Below are 18668 nucleotides of genomic sequence, written 5' to 3'. Positions count from 1 at the left end.
GCTGTTATCCAACCCAATGCCCATTCTTACCTGAGTATGGGGTGCTGCATCTTGTTGGCCATATTTCTGCCAGGGGATATAGATGTGTGTAGTGGTACCAGATTTGGGTCATTGTCTCCTCTGGGCTAATGCCCTGGACAAATGTGGATTGGGCATGCATCTTCCCCCCGGGTACCAGGTTGTGGAGTGTGTGTCTAGTAGTAGTGCTGTTATCCAGAATTCAATCCCCGACTGGTCATGCTCCCAGGGAGTTCCTGTTCCCATTTAAGTTACTCTTTGGGTAAGAGTGTCTTGCCTCTTTGCATCTAATAGGATTCAGGCAGTGCCCCTCATGACCTGTCAGGTGGCATGTGGCCCCACCTGAACCCCAAAGACCTTGCCTTTGTGCAGAACAATTTTCAAAGTGAGGGATCTTGCTGGCTCTAGCTATGGAGGTAGAGTTTGTCCCCACAGGGCCGTTACCCTGGCTCTGCCTCATCCATGAGATGCAGCCCTGCTCATCATGTCTGTGATGCTCCCATAGACATGGGGACATTGAGCTGCTCTGGAATGCCGCAGAGTGGAGCACTGTTGTGACCTGTCAGTGACTCTCGGGAAAGTCTGTGACTTGTCTAGCCCATACTTACCATGTTTTTTTGTTTTTGTTTTGTTTTTGCTGTGTTTGGATTGGACCTAGGGCCTCCAGCATGCTACTAGGTTATATCCACAGCCCATTCCTGGGTCTGAAGCTACTTGGTCGCTGGTTGGCTTTACCTCTCTACTGAGAGCCTTCTCAGGGCTTCAGACTCTCAGGCCTTTCTGTAGATATTTGACCACTACCACCTCCCTCAGTCCTTCTGATTCTCTCCTGTAAAAACCAATTCCTTACATGATTAATGCCCAGATGTTCATCATCTTTAGCATCCTTGAGGCTCCAGAACCTGGCGGTTGTTCTGTCCAGGATGGGTCAAAGTCTCTTTAACTCCTGCAAATCTTCATGACTTCTTTCCATAGGCGACTGGACTCAAATGCACTTCACTGTGACTGTGAAATACTGTGGTTGGCAGATCTGCTGAAGACCTATGCCCAATCTGGGAATGCACAGGCAGCAGCCACCTGCGAGTATCCCAGACGCATCCAAGGACGCTCTGTGGCTACCATCACTCCAGAAGAGCTGAACTGTGGTGAGTGGGCCCTGGAGTCCCTGCCAAAGTACTAGTATGACCCCAGCAGTCCAGACTTATCCTCAGTTGACATGGAGAGGGGCTGATTTGTCTTCTGTCATGGGAGGCTGAGACTCTGGAAAGGTAGTATGCCATTTGGGGGAGGGGGTGCCAAGATGTGTATTCAGGCCTTACAGTATCACCCCGCCAAGAGGATTCTGATTTGGGTTCCCACCTGTGTGAGCCTCATGTTTCTCCATGGTGTTCATTCCTTGCATGTAGAACGGCCCCGGATCACATCAGAGCCGCAGGATGCAGATGTCACATCGGGGAACACGGTGTACTTCACCTGCAGGGCTGAGGGCAACCCCAAACCTGAGATCATCTGGCTTCGAAACAAGTGAGTTGTGTGGAGAGCAGAAATGTCACTGCGGCCCTGGGGGCCACATCAGGAGCCTGTGCACTTCCCCATGCTTGACAGACACCGTCCCCTTCTATGTAGGGAGATAAAAGGAAGAAAAGGTTCCACACCTTCCCTCTTCCACATAGCAGCTGCCTGGGAGCCATTTCTGAGCCTGAGTTACTGGGAGAAGAGCTTTCTCTCCACTGGGACTCATTCCTCCTAGGCCACAGGTCTCTTTCCCCTGGTCAGCCATTGACCTGGCAGCATTTTGGAACTTTCTTGCCCCATCCAGTGGGAGTCAGGGAAGTGCTGTATGTCCATTTCTGTCCATTTGTTCTCTGGCCAGAGCTTCTGGTGTTTGGCAAGATGTTAGTAAGTTTTGGACCAGCGCCGTGATGATGGACTTTCTGGGGTTGGAGACAGCTGACGTATTTGGCCCATTTCTTCTCTTCTTTGAGGCCTAAGTGTGTGGGCTATGATGAGTCTACACAGGCCTCCTTTGGCTTCTGGAGTCTTGTTCTGAGTGAAGGAGCTTCTCTTCATTCTACAAACATGGTTGTGACTGCCTTACACCTCACAGCAGTTGTTCATGGATGGCAGAAGGGGTTGTCTGCTTGCCAGCACTCTGGCCCAACTATGGGAGCATCCCGCCAGCTGGATCTGAGAGCTGAGTGTTGGTCGGGTTTATTGTGGGAGGGAAGTGGGCACAGAGAGTTGAGGAGAGGGACACATATGAGTGGGGGAGGGACAAGCAGTGATGACCATGATGTAGGGGCAGAGACCCCATCTAGAATGAGGTCAAGGTGCCTGGGGATAGTACCCTTGTCTATGGTGACATAAAGCATTTTTAAACTTATATTTTGAAGGTGGAATTCTTAGAGGGAAATCCTAAACACAAAACCATCATATAATCACCTCTTAAATCCATTTGTACCAACAGACATCAGCCCAGAGTGAGGATTGCACTCATGGTCTGGCTCCCAGTGTGTTCATGCCAAGCTCACTGGCTGTGCCCAGTCTTTCAGAAGCAGAGAAGCCTCCTTGAGAACATCACAAATTGAGTTTAGGAACAGAAGGTTCAGATACTGACTGTCAAGTCATCCTTGTTCCAACTGAGACTCAGATTCCATAGCAAACAGGAAGCTCTCTTAAATAAAGCTCTGTTTACAAACGAAACAAATAGGAGAGTGACCACTCAACATTTGAGAGAATTCAGGGGCGCAGTGAAAAGATGATACATCAGAGTCAGGATTATGCCAGGTCTTGCGTTGGTCACATTGATCTCGGAGCCATCTGTATGGGGAAAATGTGAGATACATTCAGCCCTTTAAAAACCTTCATGTCATGCATAGCTCTGGAGCTGATGAGAGTTAAAATCTAGGACTGACTACAGGTGGGATTCTAAAGTGTTAGAAGGTTGTATTAGACAGTAGAGGCACATCAGTATGGCTCAAGACCTTCCTACCTTTTATAAATGGAAGACTTAGGTTAAAACTACAAAAATAATTATGACTGACCTTGAGTCAAAGTCCCAAGGCCTGTCCTTCCTTTGGTGCCAGCTCTGCTTGTCACTCACTGAGGTTCCCTGGCATTCCTGCTGCTGACCCACATGCACCTGGGAGTTGCTGCCTTCCAGGAGACTGTGTCAGAAGCATGCCCAGGGCATAGAAAGGAGGACAGAGCCTAGAAAGGGCTCTTTGTTTGTTTGAGACAGGATTTCATGCATCCCAGGTTAGCTTCTAACTTACTGTATAGTGGAGGATGACCTTGAACTTCTGATCCTTCTGCCTCAACTTCTCAAGTACTGAGATTATAGGTATGGGAACCATACCTAGCTTCATGCTTTTAATTATATAAACTATGTTTCTACATTTTTTATAAATGTAATTTACAGAGATAAAGGGAAATGTGTTATTTGCATTTTCCATTGGGTTAATGTTTTCCTTGTTTGGAATTAGGACCACATTAAAGCATTTAGATTGGGCATGCAATAGTGAACACATATTTGTACTCCCCTAGACATGTCTGCTAAGTCACAGTTGCTGAGGGAAACATCTGGAAGCAACATATCTGTTGCTCTTGTTCTCCGAGCCTAACGTGTGTCAGCTGCATTCTAGAGCATTAGAGCCCACTGGAGGACTGACCCCGGGAGGGGTAGAGTACTGGCCTGAGCTGTGAGCACACTGGTTTCTGTCTCTGTAGTAATGAGCTGAGCATGAAGACAGACTCACGCTTAAACTTGCTGGACGACGGCACACTGATGATCCAGAACACACAGGAGGCAGATGAGGGCGTCTACCAGTGCATGGCAAAAAATGTGGCTGGAGAGGCGAAAACACATGAGGTGACCCTCAGGTACTTGGGGTCTCCAGGTAAGTGGAGGATATTGCATGTGAGGGTTACCCTAACCACCCACTTCCTCCTTTCTTTCTACTACAACTCAATGAAGTCTGAGATGGTAAAGTTCCCATGCCAAGTAGCTCACAAGATTTCTGAAGCATAGGGTCATAGGTCATTCTAACCTGCCTCAGGCCCATGGCTACACCCTGCTTCAGGGGTATATACAGAAGTTTTGAGTTACTACCACAGGTAAGAAATGAGGAATAATCATAACCAGTTCCATCTGCCTATGACAAACAGACTTAAAATCCATAATTGCTTATTTCTCAGTAAGCCATATAACATCAGTAATTGCAACCACCATGATTTAAACCCCATGAAGCTTTACAGGAGCAACCACACTAATAATCGCCAATGGACTTACCTCATCCCTGTTATTTTGCTTAGCAAATACCAATTACAAATGAATTCATAGTCAAACTATGATTACAACCTGAGGTCTACAAACGTGTTCCCACTAATAGCCACCTGGAGAGACTGGCCATGCCTCGCGGCAGGTACCTGCACAGCCACATCATATACATGCTTCTTGGCACTGAGGCCTCTGTTTGCCAAGGGCTTTGATTATTTCAAATTAAATTTTAAAACGCTGATTTTTTTTGAGCCTATCATGTTTAAAACGCCAAGCGTCTGTCCAAACCAGAGGAAACACAGCTGTGGCCTTCACGCCTCTGCTACAGTACACAGGCACCAGCCCTGTTCTGGTCTGCTTGCTATGTCCATGGCCGGTGTTCACTGTTCATCCAGACGGTGGAACACCATAACCCAGCAGTTCTTAACCTGTAGGTCACGGTAGTTTCTGGTTTTTTTGTTTTGTTCTTTAAAGAAAGGCAACATAGAACATAATCTATTTGCTAACTTATACTCTGGGGTGATATACCACAATCCAGGTGCTGACGCCCACAAGGAAAGCTGTATATAGAGTCTCAGTAGAAACTAGAAGTGCCTCATGCTACTTATGTCAAATTTTGCAAAACATTTTTTTTTTTAATCTTGTTTTTTGGAACTTTTTGGATTCCATGTTGTGGACCCACAAGAAACAGCACAGGGCATAATACAGACTTAGGAAATCATATGTAGGTTGAGTGTCAAGGGTAGTTGTAGGGTAGTTTCCAACACAAGGGTGTGTGCAACTTCCTTTCTTATGTCCATGGCTCCCTCTTTCCATGTAGGCTATGTCTGCTGTGGTCCCACTGCATGTGGAAACCTTCCCATGAAACATACTAGCAAATGTGTGGACTCCTCCCATTAGATTTAGAGTTGACACTGTTCCTTCATTTGCGGATTTTGTTTTTTTTGTTTTTTTTTTTTTTTGTTTTGTTTTGTTTTATTTTTTTGTGTGTGTGTGATGAAAGTGATATTTTTTATATGGTTTAAATATACCTCATAATTTCTTGTGGCAATAGAGACTACCACAAAGTTTTCATCGGGTTGCCAGTGTATTTATAATAAATAAAAGCAAAGGTTCTTCAGAGAATTTAGAGTCTGTCTGGGGAAAGAAATACAGCTCTCCCCATAGTGGTCACTGCCCACAGGTTGCCTACCTTTGGTTGAGCTGAATGTGGGCACCAGTTTATTTTCTGCACTTTCCCCCCATTAATCCATGTGTGATTGTGTGAATGTGGAGACGTGTGCCACAGTGTGGAAATCAAAAGGCGACCGTCGCTGTTGATCCATGCATGCCTTTAACCTTGTTTGAGACAGGGTCTCTTGTTGGTCACCCTACGTACAATAAACTAGCTGGCCAGCCAGCTTCTGAGGATTCTTCTTCTGCTTCCCATCTTGCATTATAGATGCTAGAATTACAGATCCTATCACATCTGAGGTTTTGTGTGCTGGGGATTTGAACTGAGGCCCCTGTGTTCACATGGCAAATGTCTTATTGCCTACTGAGCCATTTCCTCAGCCCCATCTATGTATTTATTTGGAAAAGCAAGACAACAAGTGATGATGTAATTAAATGTTGTTGGTTTTACTTATTTTGGAAGCCATTAGGGTGAATGGACAGACTGGGCATCAAAAATACCAAGTAGAGGTCTTGTGGAGCTATGAGAAATTAACTGAGAATTTCTGTTTGTGACAGCCCGACCCACTTTTGTAATCCAGCCGCAGAACACAGAGGTACTGGTGGGCGAGAGTGTCACTTTGGAGTGCAGTGCCACCGGCCACCCTCTGCCGCAGATCACCTGGACAAGAGGTGACCGGACACCCTTGCCGGTCGACCCTCGAGTGAATATCACTCCCTCTGGAGGACTGTACATCCAGAACGTCGAGCAGAGTGACAGCGGGGAGTACACGTGCTTTGCCTCCAACAGTGTGGACAGCATCCACGCCACAGCCTTCATCATCGTACAGGGTGAGCCGTCAGACTCTTGTCTTCTCGTGACTCCGTCAGTGCCCTTGGCTTTGCCCGGCCTGCACCGTATCGCATACCCCCTGTACCACTTAACTTGCCCTTTCATTTTTCTTTGTTTTTTTGAGAACAAGGTCTTTGCAGCCTAGCCTGGCCTTGAACTTTCGATCCTCGTCTCAAGTGCTGGGATTAAGGTGTGCACTGCCATGCCTAGCTATTTTGATATGCATGTGTATATTTGTATGTGGGTGGGTGTGCATCTATATAACCAGAGAACAATGTCAGGTGCCATCCTGGTTTTAGGGGTATGGGGTTGTTTTGAGACTGAGTTTCTCATTGCCCTAGAAATCACCAAGTAGACTAGGCTGGCTGGCCAGGAAGTTTCATGGACCCACCTCCCTAGCACTCTGTCCAACTTGGTTGTTTTATGTGGCTTCTAGGGACTGAGCCATTTTTCTAGCACTGCCTTGATTTCTTTTTTAATTTTATGTGTTATTCATATCATACATCTTTATCCATTCATTCCCCATCCCTTCACATCCTCCCTCTGCGCCTGCACCCTCCCAAATAAGACAAAATTCAAGAGAGAAAAAGGAAGAAAGTGTGACCAAATAAGTCACACCATATACTCTTTGTCCATGCATCTCGACTTGCAAGTGTTCACTGCAAAGAGTCATTGGTCTGGTTCGAGGCCCCTGGTCTCCACTGCATGTTCAGTGCTGGGCCCTGACTAAGATTCTTCCTGGACATCCCCCTGCCACCCTGTGTTGTGGAGATCCTGCAGCTTTGGGCCTGTGGGCCAGGTCCCTGGACATGCTCTAGCAGATCATAGATGGGGTGGATGTTGGGGAAGGCCAAGTCATAACCCTGGGTCTGGGCCTGGGCAGCTGTAGGGTTGGTCCACCAGATGGGAAGTTGGGACAGCTCTCCCATAGTGTCACAGTTTTGGGGCTGGCTCCCCTACACCTGCACTAACAGGGTTGGCTCTATTGTGCTACCCTGGCAAGGTGCGGGGGCTGCTCTCTCGAGTGTTGCAGCTGGTAGGGTCAGGGATGGCTCTCCTACTCTTATGACCACGGGGCCATCTCTCCCACCTGCCTCTGGCATTGATGGGCGGGGGTGGGGGTGGGGCACATCTCTCCCACCCCTGTTGCCACAAGACAGATGGGTAGTAAGGACAGCTCTCCCATGGTCACAGTTTCAGGGCTGGTTCTCCTACGCCTGTACTAACAGTATTGTCTGCCTTGCTTTTTTAAGATCTATAGCATCCCTTCCATTTGACCTGTCACACATGATTTGGTGGTTAGACAGCTTTCCTTAGGAGAATAGGACTTTGAGGTTGCAATGTTCAGACTACCCAGGTACTGGCATCTGTGAATGTGGACATGAATACCTGGGCATTGAAAGTAAATCAGTGTGTATGTGATGCAGATAGCTCTGAGTATACCCTGAGGTCACAGTAATAGTGAGTCAGTGTGTGCACCTTGCATACAGTTTTGAATGTACTGATATTATAGTAATGTGTATAAAGTATACATTGCCAAGGGCACAGTAGTCATGAGCCAGTGTGAGTGCTTTGCATACAGCTGTGTCATTTCTTAGATTACAATGCCCATGTGCACCTTGTGCATAGCTGTGAATGCAGACCAAAGTACCAATGTCACCAAAGTCTACTTGGGAAACCAATGAGTTTTATAGGGGTTATTTACAGGAATATGGGTGAGCAGAAATGATCCAAAGACAGCTGTATCACCAATGCCCACCCAAGCATGGGTGACAGCTCACCAAAGCAGGGAACCTGGAGCCACTGCACAGCCTGTAGGAAGCTCAGCAGTTTGGAGAGTATTCTTCCCAGCTGGCTCAGTTGGTCTGAGCATTGTCCAAGCAACTCAATGTTTTTATTCCTTCTGGTCAGCTTGACTGGTCTCTGCTGTGTTGAGGCTGTTTGGCTGGCGTCTGCTCCTTCCAGGTGGCTGGGTCTGTCTGAGAGTCTTCTCTCAGCCGTGTTATTGTTTGTATACTCTTGAGGAGGAAGAGGCCTAGGGAGCCTGGTCAGTTTGGGGGACTTTCTGAAGCTCTTTTGTAGTGTTTCCCTTCCCCTAGACCATCTGCTTTTCACCTGCCTTTCCACATCTTACGCCTTAAGTCTCCCTCCAAGATGGAAGGTTTTAATCTTGGGGGAACTGCTTACAAAGTACACGATACTGCTGGTAAAGTCCCTAGGCTGTACTGTCACTGTACAGGGTAATTGTCTCTCGGTGTCACACTTAAATGTTCTTCCCCTGCAGCCCTTCCTCAGTTCACTGTGACCCCTCAGAGCAGAGTGGTCATCGAAGGACAGACTGTGGATTTCCAGTGTGAAGCTAAGGGCTACCCTCAGCCAGTCATCGCCTGGACCAAGGGAGGTAAGGTGTTGCCCTGGGCCCTCTGTCTTCCCATTCCCTTGGGACACAAGCTATTGTCCCTGGGGCAAAACCAGCATCTTCCCCAAAGGGGTGAGCTGTGACGCTGGAAGAGGACGAGGTATTTATAGGACCTGCCTTGGAGTGCCGCACTGGTGGTCGCTGTAGGCATCATGGATTGAAGCCGTCTTTGCAAGAGGACTCGGGGTGCCTGTTGGAGCATCTGTACAGTGGTTCACAGTGTGTGGGCTAGAGCCTGTAGAACCCACCAAAACAGGGTTTATCCACTGATTCCCAGAGCCGTCCCCACATTTCTGCACTTAGTGTGTGATCACTTAGTTCTTGGTCAGATCATGGCTCCCGGGGTCTGATGGAAACTCACCAAGGTTGGGTGAGATTGTGGCAAGGGCAGGTACTAAGTTCACTGAGGAAACCTCTGTAGGCCTCCAGTGGTCCTGCCCTACAGCCTAGGCAGGGACCCTGGAGATGATCTGCCACCTTGGCTTAAACCAAAAGGTCACTGCATCCTCCTTCTGGGGAGTGCTCATGGATCCTGAGAAACAGAACGAGGTAGAGGCCAGTTGCACAGTTCCTCTTGGCTGGCTAGGAAAGCTACCTTGTGGAAAGGCTTATCCACCTTTATCAATATCCTCCACCTCCAAGGGGGCTTGACTTCTGTGCAGTCTAGGCCCAGGTTCCCTTAATGTCTATTTCCTTAGGCATACTTGGGGTCAGCCCTACAGGCACCCTGAGTCCTTGTCTTGTCCTCACCCCTAATTTTGCCTTTTGGCTCTGTTCTCTGTCCCTTTTTGTGATACTCCTTGGATGATATTTCTTGACTCCTCCTTTGCTGTTGGAGCCCACACGGGGATGTGGAATAAATGCCTACTTGCTGGAGCAGGAGTGGGCCTTTGGTACCTGATCCAAGAAGTTCAGCCCAGTGACATTGCCATCTTCAGAGATAACATTCTCTCTAAATCGCCTGTCTCCGACCCTGACCCGGAACACCTCTATATCCAGGGTGACTGATGTCTTGCCCCACTTTGTAGGGAGCCAGCTCTCAGTGGACAGGCGGCACCTGGTGCTATCCTCAGGCACACTCAGGATCTCTGGGGTTGCCCTGCATGACCAAGGCCAGTATGAGTGCCAGGCTGTCAACATCATCGGCTCCCAGAAGGTCGTGGCCCACCTGAATGTACAGCCCAGAGGTAGGTGCTGTCAACTGGGTAGATTTGCAAGTGCCTATCACCAGTGACACACTCCTGCAGCTGATGTCAGCATCAGTACTGTAGTTCTAGCTCTTTTGGTCACTGTGTTCTGCTTAGAGCCATGGTACTTGTGTTCATGAGGGATTCACAGGTACTTTATTTCCTTTGTTATAAAGACATTTATTCATTTCATGTTGGCCTCAAAGAGTCTGACTGTGTTAGAGAGCATATTAGGGAAGACAACTAGGTGCAGCCTGGTTTCTGTAAGGCCCGCGAGGGTACCATGAACCTTGTTTTGTCTCTTAGACCCACAATGTCCACTGTGGGTTTTGTGGACTTCCCCTCCTGCACTTGCTTGGCAAACGCAGTGTGCTCAGGTGCACTTCCCCATGGTGGGCTCGCACAGTGGTGCCTGCCGACTGCCTCTTCTGCCCTCTAAGCCCTGAGCATCAGGATCATTGTTTTATCAGTGGGCCAACCACACTGCATGCTGCTGCCTCTTGGGAATGGGTGTGAGTTGAGTGCAGGCAGCCTGGCTTGCCACCCAAGCCGTTTTTCATCTTAGCTAACAAGTCCACTTGCAGGGCTCTGGGTTGGCCTGTGTGGCCTCTGCTCTTCTGAAGTCTGTGGTGTGAGTCAGGTGCTGCCTCATTCTCCACACTTGCCTCCTAGTCACCCCGGTGTTTGCCAGCATCCCCAGTGACATGACTGTAGAGGTGGGGACCAATGTACAGCTGCCCTGTAGCTCCCAGGGGGAACCGGAGCCAGCCATCACCTGGAACAAGGTAAGAGCTGACACCTCACCCAGGCTCTCTCTAATGCGGGAAGTATGATGCAGGAAGCATGCGTTTCAAATACCCTGAAGGCAGCCTTAATAATAACGATAATGAAAACAAAATACACACTCCAGCATCAGAAGTAAAGAAAGTCCTCTACAGGTACACAGCTTCAAGGAATGAAGTTGAATTTTTATTACTTCATTTTTCTTTGCTCTTCATATTTAGCCCACGGTTAGGCAGAATCCACATACTGTACACAAAGGAGATTGCTGAGATGGAATAGTGACCTCACTAGGGATCCCTCAGAGTGCCAGTTCTCAAGGCTCTCCAGCTACTTCACTGCCCACCCACCTTCTCCACAGTGGCACAGCTGTGGTCTGCACATGGCTTATCAATTCTGTCTCAGAATTGCCCTCTTTCCTAGAGGCCTGTTTCTCTGAACCCTTTCCACCATAGCTCATGGCCTCCAGGAGTTATGTTCCCAGGTGCTCCCAATATAGTGGGGCTCATCTATTATACATACCTCTGTTCTCAGCAAAGGACAGGTGTGTAGAAGAGCTTGTCTCATTGAGTTGGACTTGGGAGAATAGTAATGATTCTCCTTCCCTGGGAAGATTGGGACAGATGTAAACATAGCCTCAGAGATTTTTTTTTTCCATTTGAGTCTTAACACTGGATGGGCATTCCTTTCTCCCAGGGCAGCAACTTCTGTTTCCCAATCTTACTGCAATATCGTTTTTATTATTCTGCTCCAGGATGGTGTTCAGGTAACAGAAAGTGGAAAATTTCACATCAGCCCTGAAGGATTCTTGACCATCAATGATGTTGGCACTGCGGACGCAGGTCGCTATGAGTGTGTAGCTCGGAACACAATTGGATATTCCTCTGTCAGCATGGTACTCAGTGTGAATGGTAAGATGTGTATGCCAAGCACAATGCATTGTCTCAGGGGGCTTGGGAGATACAATATCGGGGCTGTATCTTCATCCTATGAGCGTCCATTTAGGGTGTGTGCTGGTTAGTTTTAACTGTCAATGTGATAGAATCACCTAGGAAAAGTTTATTCAGGAATTATCTAAATAGGGTTGGCTTGTTGATATATCTGTAGGAGATTGTCTTGATTGTTAATTAATGTAAAAAGGCGAAGCCCACTGTGGGTAGCATTCCCTGGGCAAATGGTCTTGAACAGCATAAGAGAAGAGAAAGGATACATTTGACTTTTCTATGCTTTTGACTGGATTTGATACTTTTAAGTTCTTGCCCGACTTCCTCAATAGTGAACTGTAACCTGGAACTGTAAGCCAAATATATCTTTTCTTCCCTAAGTTGCTTTTTGCCAGGATATTTGTTACAGCACCAGCAATCAAATGAGAATATGATGGTAGCATGATTCAGAAGTCAGAAAGTTTGGCCCTAATGTGGTCAATGGCTAAGCTTACCTTGGAGTATCTTCTTCCTGTATGTTTTTTAAATCTTCAACAGCTCTTTTCATACCCAACAGTGCATTTAATGGTGATCCCTGCAGGCATTTCCATGCCTCGCAGTTGGTTATGGCTACGTGCAGCCTGGGATGTTCCTCATGCACATGGACTGTCCTTTTCCAGGGTAGTAATTAGCCAGAGTGTGAAGATTTCATCTCTGCATCCTCTCCCACTTTTATTCTCCTCTCTGCCTGTCTTGCTTAACTTTGGGGAAGAGGAGAGCCAAGAACCCTGCTCAGACACAGCAAAGGAAAGAAATTGATGAGAGAGTTATGGGGTCTGGAGCTCAAGGGAGGAGTCAGGGCTGAGTATATTAACACCCTGGGACTAGATGAGGTCACCCAGGAGAACCTGTCTAAGAACCAGAATGGCCATTCTGCCCTGGCGTGTCCAGCCATCAAACTGGCTAAAAAAGGAAGTCAACAAAAAGATATTCTCCAAATGACCAGTGAGGAGATGGGGTCAGAGAGCAAGAATTGTATCAGATAGACTCTGTACCTGTCAATCGATGTGGAGAGAAGAGTCAGAGTAGGGGAGAAGAGGAAGAAAGAAAGATGATGAGTGTGAACAGGAAGGCAATATGCACAAATGCACCAGAGACTGGTAGAAGCGGGTAGTTCCCAGTGTATCCCAGGCAGTGGAGGTTTGCCTGAGAGGAGAGTCTTTCCCAACCATGCCTTGTCTGTCCCCGGGGAGGAAGTCCGTCCCAGCAGGGGAGTTCACCCTAGCCACACATTGTCTGCCCCAGGGGAATGAGGTCCGCCACAGCAACCAAGTGAAGGATCATTTCAGCAGGGTCTCTTCAGCTGTGTCCAGGCCTGTGAGGATATAAAGGAGAACTAACCATTGGGTTAAGATGGAAGTAGTGTGGTGAGAGCTGCTTCAGTGGCTGAGGGTAAAGATAGGTTATGGTGGGGTTATTTGTGCTTGGCAAAGACTGACTACTGACCAGTTCTTAGGAGGTGAGAAAGGAACAAGAACTGAGACTCACACTGGACTTGGTGGTGCATGCCTTCATTGCCAGCACGTGGAAGAGACAGGTAGCGTTCTGAGTTCAAGGCTGGTTTGGTCTATACAGTGAGTTCTATTTCAGCCAGGGTCTGGCATATCTTATCTATATAGATACATAGGCAGATAGACATAGATGTATACATATAGGTAGCAATAGATAGATAGATAGATAGATAGATAGATAGATAGATAGATAGATAGATAGATAGACAGATACTAAGACCTTGTTTCAAAAATAGTAAAAAGGAATCAAGTATGAAGCTTTGATGAGACAGGTTGTGGTGTGTTACATGTGCTGTGTATTATGTGTGTATCTGTGTGTGGTGTACATTATGGTGTAGGCTTATTCTGTGTGCTATGATGGTGTAATATGATGTGATGTGTCTTCTACAGTGTGTTGTGTGGCATGTTTATTCTGTATGCTGTGGTATGTGTATTATGTGTCTGTGGTGTGTGCAGGCCATCTGGGTATCTAGGTGCTGATTTTTTTTTTGCTCTGTGTGTGTGTGTGTGTGTGTGTGTGTCTGTGTCTGTGTCTGTGTGTGTCTGTGTCTGTGTCTGTGTCTGTCTGTCTGTCTGTGGGCCCTAATAAAGATGTCATGATGATGACCACGCAAGCAGGGTAAGGGACTGGCAATGGGTGGGAAGTAAAGAGTGGAGTCCAGCATTGGGGATGGTTGTCCTTTTAGAAGAACAGAGACTTCTAGAATGAAGGCACCTCCCCTGATGTCACTGTCCACCAGATAGACCTGAGAACCCTCAGCCCCCCAACAAACATCACACTGGGTATAAGCGCTTGCGTGCTTTGTGTCACAAACATTTTGCCACTTTTACAGGATATCATACAATTTTTCACAATTAAAGTGCCTATGATTTCCATACTGTTTAAAAACAGCTTCTAGCAGAATTGATGATGAAATAGCTTGAGCATCGGTTCAGCAAACAGAAATATCTTTTGGATGGAAAGCATGACTTATGTCTAGATGATGTCGTGTCTAGACATGGTTGTATGAATAAGAAAGAGGTGTTTATTTTTTTCTGCTAACGTGAGTTCATGTTTTCCTAGTTCCTGATGTAAGTCGAAATGGGGACCCATATGTCGCTACCTCTATTGTTGAAGCCATTGCAACCGTTGACAGGGCCATCAACTCTACGCGGACACACTTATTTGACAGGTATGGTGGGCAGGGCTGTGGCGCTGGCCTTGGATGGGGAAGCGGGTGGGGTGGGGTGGAAGTCGTGTTTTCCTAGTGCGTGGGTCTTTTACCCATTTCACTCCCCACACTTTACTATAACAGTCTAAGAACTTCCATATGAAAGCCACCAGGAGCGTCAGCTGACTGGCTTCTCTGGGGTTAGCATGCTAGCAGGAGGTGGACCTTCTTCACAGGCTCCGGACTGTAATTCACAATCAAAACATTTTTTTAGGAGACCCACCTCATTCTTTTTTGGCTTGTTAGAAACCATTTGGCAAAAACAAAATGTTACCGAGGTGGCCAGTGGCCCCGTCCATGTTGGCAGCTGCTGCAGACTCTCTGCACCTTACCTGAAATGCGATGCCTGTGACTCTCTCTCTTGACTTATTAATGGTTTGTTTTCAGTGTCTTTGGTTCTTGTTTGTCTGTCTGTTGCTCTGTCGCCTTCCACCTGGGATGAGTAAGGTACAGTGCACCACGTTGTCCAACGTAGCGATAGAAATTTAGAAATATCAGTACAGTTTTAGTTTCTGGGTTTTGTCCCCAGTGATTTATCTCATTGATTTCCTCTCTTCCTCACTCCTGCCAGCCGTCCTCATTCTCCAAATGACCTACTGGCCCTCTTCCGGTACCCACGGGACCCCTACACAGTGGGACAAGCCCGGGCAGGAGAGATATTCGAGCGGACCCTGCAGCTGATCCAGGAGCATGTTCAGCATGGCTTGATGGTGGACCTGAATGGAACAAGTCAGTACCATGTTCTTCTACCTTCTTACTTGAGCATTGTGTGAGAGGCTCTGGCTATGGCTGCATTAGTATCTGAGCCCACTTTTTCCTGAACGTGCAAGGGTTCTTTTGGTGTCTCTTTTGGTCAGCTGGGGACTTTGCCCAATGTAGGACCTGATTGTCTGGGCTGTGGATGATTGATCTGTGTCTCTGCTGGGCTTCCTGTGTGTCCTTCTTTCCACAGGCCTAATCCTTGTGTGAAGGGGAAGCTTCATAGGACAGTTTTGAGGTAGCTGATGTTTCTAATTGTTTCTCCCAGCCTGCAATTCCTCATGCCCCCTGGCTTTCTTGGATCTTTGTATGGATATTTTGAAGATCATCTTCTGTAAGCCTTTAATATGTGCAGACTGAGTCTCTAGAGCCAGACATAGGCTAGAGATAACTTTAAAGAAAAGATTCAGTGCTGACTTTGACCAGCGGAGAGAGAGAGAAAGAGAGAGTAAGAAAGAGACAGAGAGAGAGAAAGAGAGGGAGAGAGAATGTACATGTATGTGTATAGGTCTTAGGTGCCTGAATATGTGCACATATGTAAATGTGAATGTGCCCATATGTGAGCAACTATCTCTATGAGCATATCTTAGAGGCATGTCATATGAGTGTACAGACAGCATGAGTGAGTGTGCATGCATATGTATGTGTAGTTATGAGAGTTCATGTGTGGGTGTCAGTGTGTGAGCATGGCCCCAGATTGCGTGTGTACAGGTGTATACATGCACAGATGGCTATTCTGAAGACTCTGGAATATTCTGCAGGGGAGAGATAGTGAGAAATGTGAAGACCTTGGTGTAGGCAGAGTTTTCCCATTCTGGAAGCCACTTCCAAATTACCACACAGAGACTTATATAAATTACAAATGTTTGGCCAATAGCTAGGCTTATTACTAACTAGCTCTTACATTTAAATTAACCCATTTTTATTAATCTATGTATTACCATATGGCTCGTGGCTTTACCTGTCCTCTAGCATGTCTTGCTTCCTGGGTGGCTGGCTGGCATCTCTCTCTCTCACACTCTGTCCTTTTTTCCCCCCAGTATCCTCAGTCTGATCGCCCCACCTATACTTTTTGCCTGGTTATCAGCCATCAATGTGTTATTAACAATGAGTATAATCCACAGCACCTTGGCTGTGCTAATGTCTAAAGAAGGCAGCATTTGATGAAACTGAGCTCTGAGCATGGGATCCTGGGGTCATTGTGTGGCTATGCTTGATGACTTTAGGAAGGTCATGGACACTTGATAGAAGCATGCTGCTGACCAACAAGGCCTGCAGTTCTCCTGTAGCTGCTGGACAGTCTGAGGTTCTTGATCAGGAAGCCAACCCAGCAGGAGCCTAACCCCTGGCTGGAGAGGTTGGAGGTCATGTTTTGTGATAGATTCTGTGAAATTCAAGACCAGTATCATGAACAGTGTCCTAGGGTGATGGCAGAAGACTGGAGAGGATGGCAGGAGTCAGAAACCTGTAGGAGGCCTCACACATGCAGGTGGCTATAGGATGGCCTCTGAAGAAAAGGCTTTTCTGTATAGTAGTCAGTACAATATATAGTGATGGGCACAGGGAAGCTGTTCCATAAGGAGGGGACCTCCCTGTGGCTGGTGTAGACGTGCACTCTCTGTCTGTTCCATGAAACAATATGAGGTGAGGCTGAAGGTCCTCGGCTTTGGACCGCTGAATGTGATGCTCCTTACAGAGCTAGTCACATTATGAGAATCAGTGGTGTAAACCACAGGCCTCATGGTAGGGCATCGAAACTATTAGCAAACCGTGAGCTGAGCCAGAGGGTACATTCTACATCGGATGCCAGGGCATCTGCAGGCACCAGCTGAGACACTGAGGGCAGTGGTCTGCATTGCTGGTGGAAGTCAGAACCACCCTGCTGTGTGTTGCAGGTTACCACTACAACGATCTGGTGTCCCCGCAGTACCTGAGCCTTATTGCCAACCTGTCGGGCTGCACGGCGCACCGCCGTGTGAACAACTGCTCAGACATGTGCTTCCACCAGAAGTATAGGACGCATGACGGTACATGCAACAACCTGCAGCACCCAATGTGGGGCGCCTCATTGACTGCCTTCGAGCGCCTGCTGAAGGCTGTGTATGAGAACGGATTCAACACGCCCCGCGGCATCAATCCCCAGCGTCAGTACAATGGGCACGTACTCCCCATGCCCCGCCTGGTGTCCACCACACTGATTGGGACAGAGGTGATCACCCCTGATGAACAGTTTACGCACATGTTGATGCAGTGGGGCCAGTTCCTTGACCATGACCTGGACTCGACTGTGGTGGCCCTGAGCCAGGCTCGGTTCTCTGATGGCCAGCACTGCAGCAATGTGTGCAGCAATGACCCTCCCTGTTTCTCCGTCATGATTCCCCCCAACGACCACCGCGTGCGGAGCGGGGCCCGCTGCATGTTCTTTGTGCGATCGAGCCCTGTGTGCGGCAGCGGCATGACATCCCTGCTCATGAACTCGGTGTACCCTCGAGAGCAGATCAACCAGCTCACTTCCTACATCGACGCGTCCAACGTGTATGGCAGCACAGACCACGAAGCCCGCAGCATCCGCGACCTGGCTAGCCATCGTGGCCTGCTGCGGCAGGGCATCGTGCAGAGGTCTGGCAAGCCGCTGCTTCCCTTTGCCACGGGGCCGCCCACCGAGTGCACCCGCGATGAGAATGAGAGCCCGATACCATGCTTTCTGGCTGGGGACCACCGTGCTAATGAGCAGCTGGGCCTGACGAGCATGCACACGCTGTGGTTCCGGGAGCACAACCGCATCGCGGCAGAGCTGCTGAAGCTGAACCCGCACTGGGATGGGGACACGGTCTACCACGAGACTCGCAAGATCGTGGGGGCAGAGATACAGCACATTACCTACCGGCACTGGCTACCCAAGATCCTGGGGGAGGTGGGCATGAAGATGCTCGGCGAGTACCGGGGGTACGACCCCAGCGTCAACGCTGGCATCTTCAATGCCTTTGCCACGGCGGCCTTCAGGTTTGGCCACACTCTGATCAACCCTGTGCTCTACCGGCTGGATGAGAACTTTGAGCCCATCCCACAGGGCCATGTGCCCCTCCACAAAGCCTTCTTCTCACCGTTCCGGATTGTCAACGAGGGGGGCATCGACCCACTTCTCCGAGGGCTGTTTGGCGTGGCCGGCAAGATGCGCGTTCCCTCCCAGTTGTTGAATACGGAGCTCACAGAGAGGCTGTTCTCCATGGCGCACACTGTGGCCCTTGACCTGGCCGCCATAAATATCCAGCGAGGCCGGGACCATGGCATCCCACCCTACCACGACTACAGGGTCTACTGCAACCTGTCGGCCGCTTACACCTTTGAGGACCTGAAAAATGAGATCAAGAGCCCTGTGATCCGGGAGAAGCTGCAGAGGTAAATACTGGTCAGCTGGGGCACTTTCATTAAGGATGTGTGGGTGCCAGGTGATCCTGGCTGTGAACCGCGGTGCTACCATCTCTGGGTTCAAGTTTCTGTGGTGGCTCAGGGTCA

General features: G+C 48.3%; 1 protein-coding gene across 2 annotated transcripts in view; it reads left to right on the top strand.

Annotated features, from left to right (window-relative positions):
- The window catches only part of Pxdn (peroxidasin), a 78148-nt gene that overhangs the window by 44608 nt on the left and 14872 nt on the right, over window positions 1-18668 (top strand). For both annotated transcript variants that reach the window (XM_028883134.2, XM_028883133.2), the window contains 11 exons: window positions 994-1163; window positions 1425-1542; window positions 3748-3917; window positions 6029-6301; window positions 8587-8703; window positions 9750-9908; window positions 10581-10693; window positions 11443-11599; window positions 14246-14354; window positions 14965-15122; window positions 17048-18551. In XM_028883134.2, coding sequence (XP_028738967.1) covers window positions 994-1163; window positions 1425-1542; window positions 3748-3917; window positions 6029-6301; window positions 8587-8703; window positions 9750-9908; window positions 10581-10693; window positions 11443-11599; window positions 14246-14354; window positions 14965-15122; window positions 17048-18551 — 3048 coding nt within the window. The remainder of the gene's footprint in view (window positions 1-993; window positions 1164-1424; window positions 1543-3747; window positions 3918-6028; window positions 6302-8586; window positions 8704-9749; window positions 9909-10580; window positions 10694-11442; window positions 11600-14245; window positions 14355-14964; window positions 15123-17047; window positions 18552-18668) is intronic.

Source organism: Peromyscus leucopus, chromosome 22, assembly GCF_004664715.2.
Source record: "Peromyscus leucopus breed LL Stock chromosome 22, UCI_PerLeu_2.1, whole genome shotgun sequence".
Classification (NCBI taxonomy): Eukaryota; Metazoa; Chordata; class Mammalia; order Rodentia; family Cricetidae; genus Peromyscus; species Peromyscus leucopus.
This window is presented reverse-complemented; position numbering and strand designations above follow the sequence as displayed.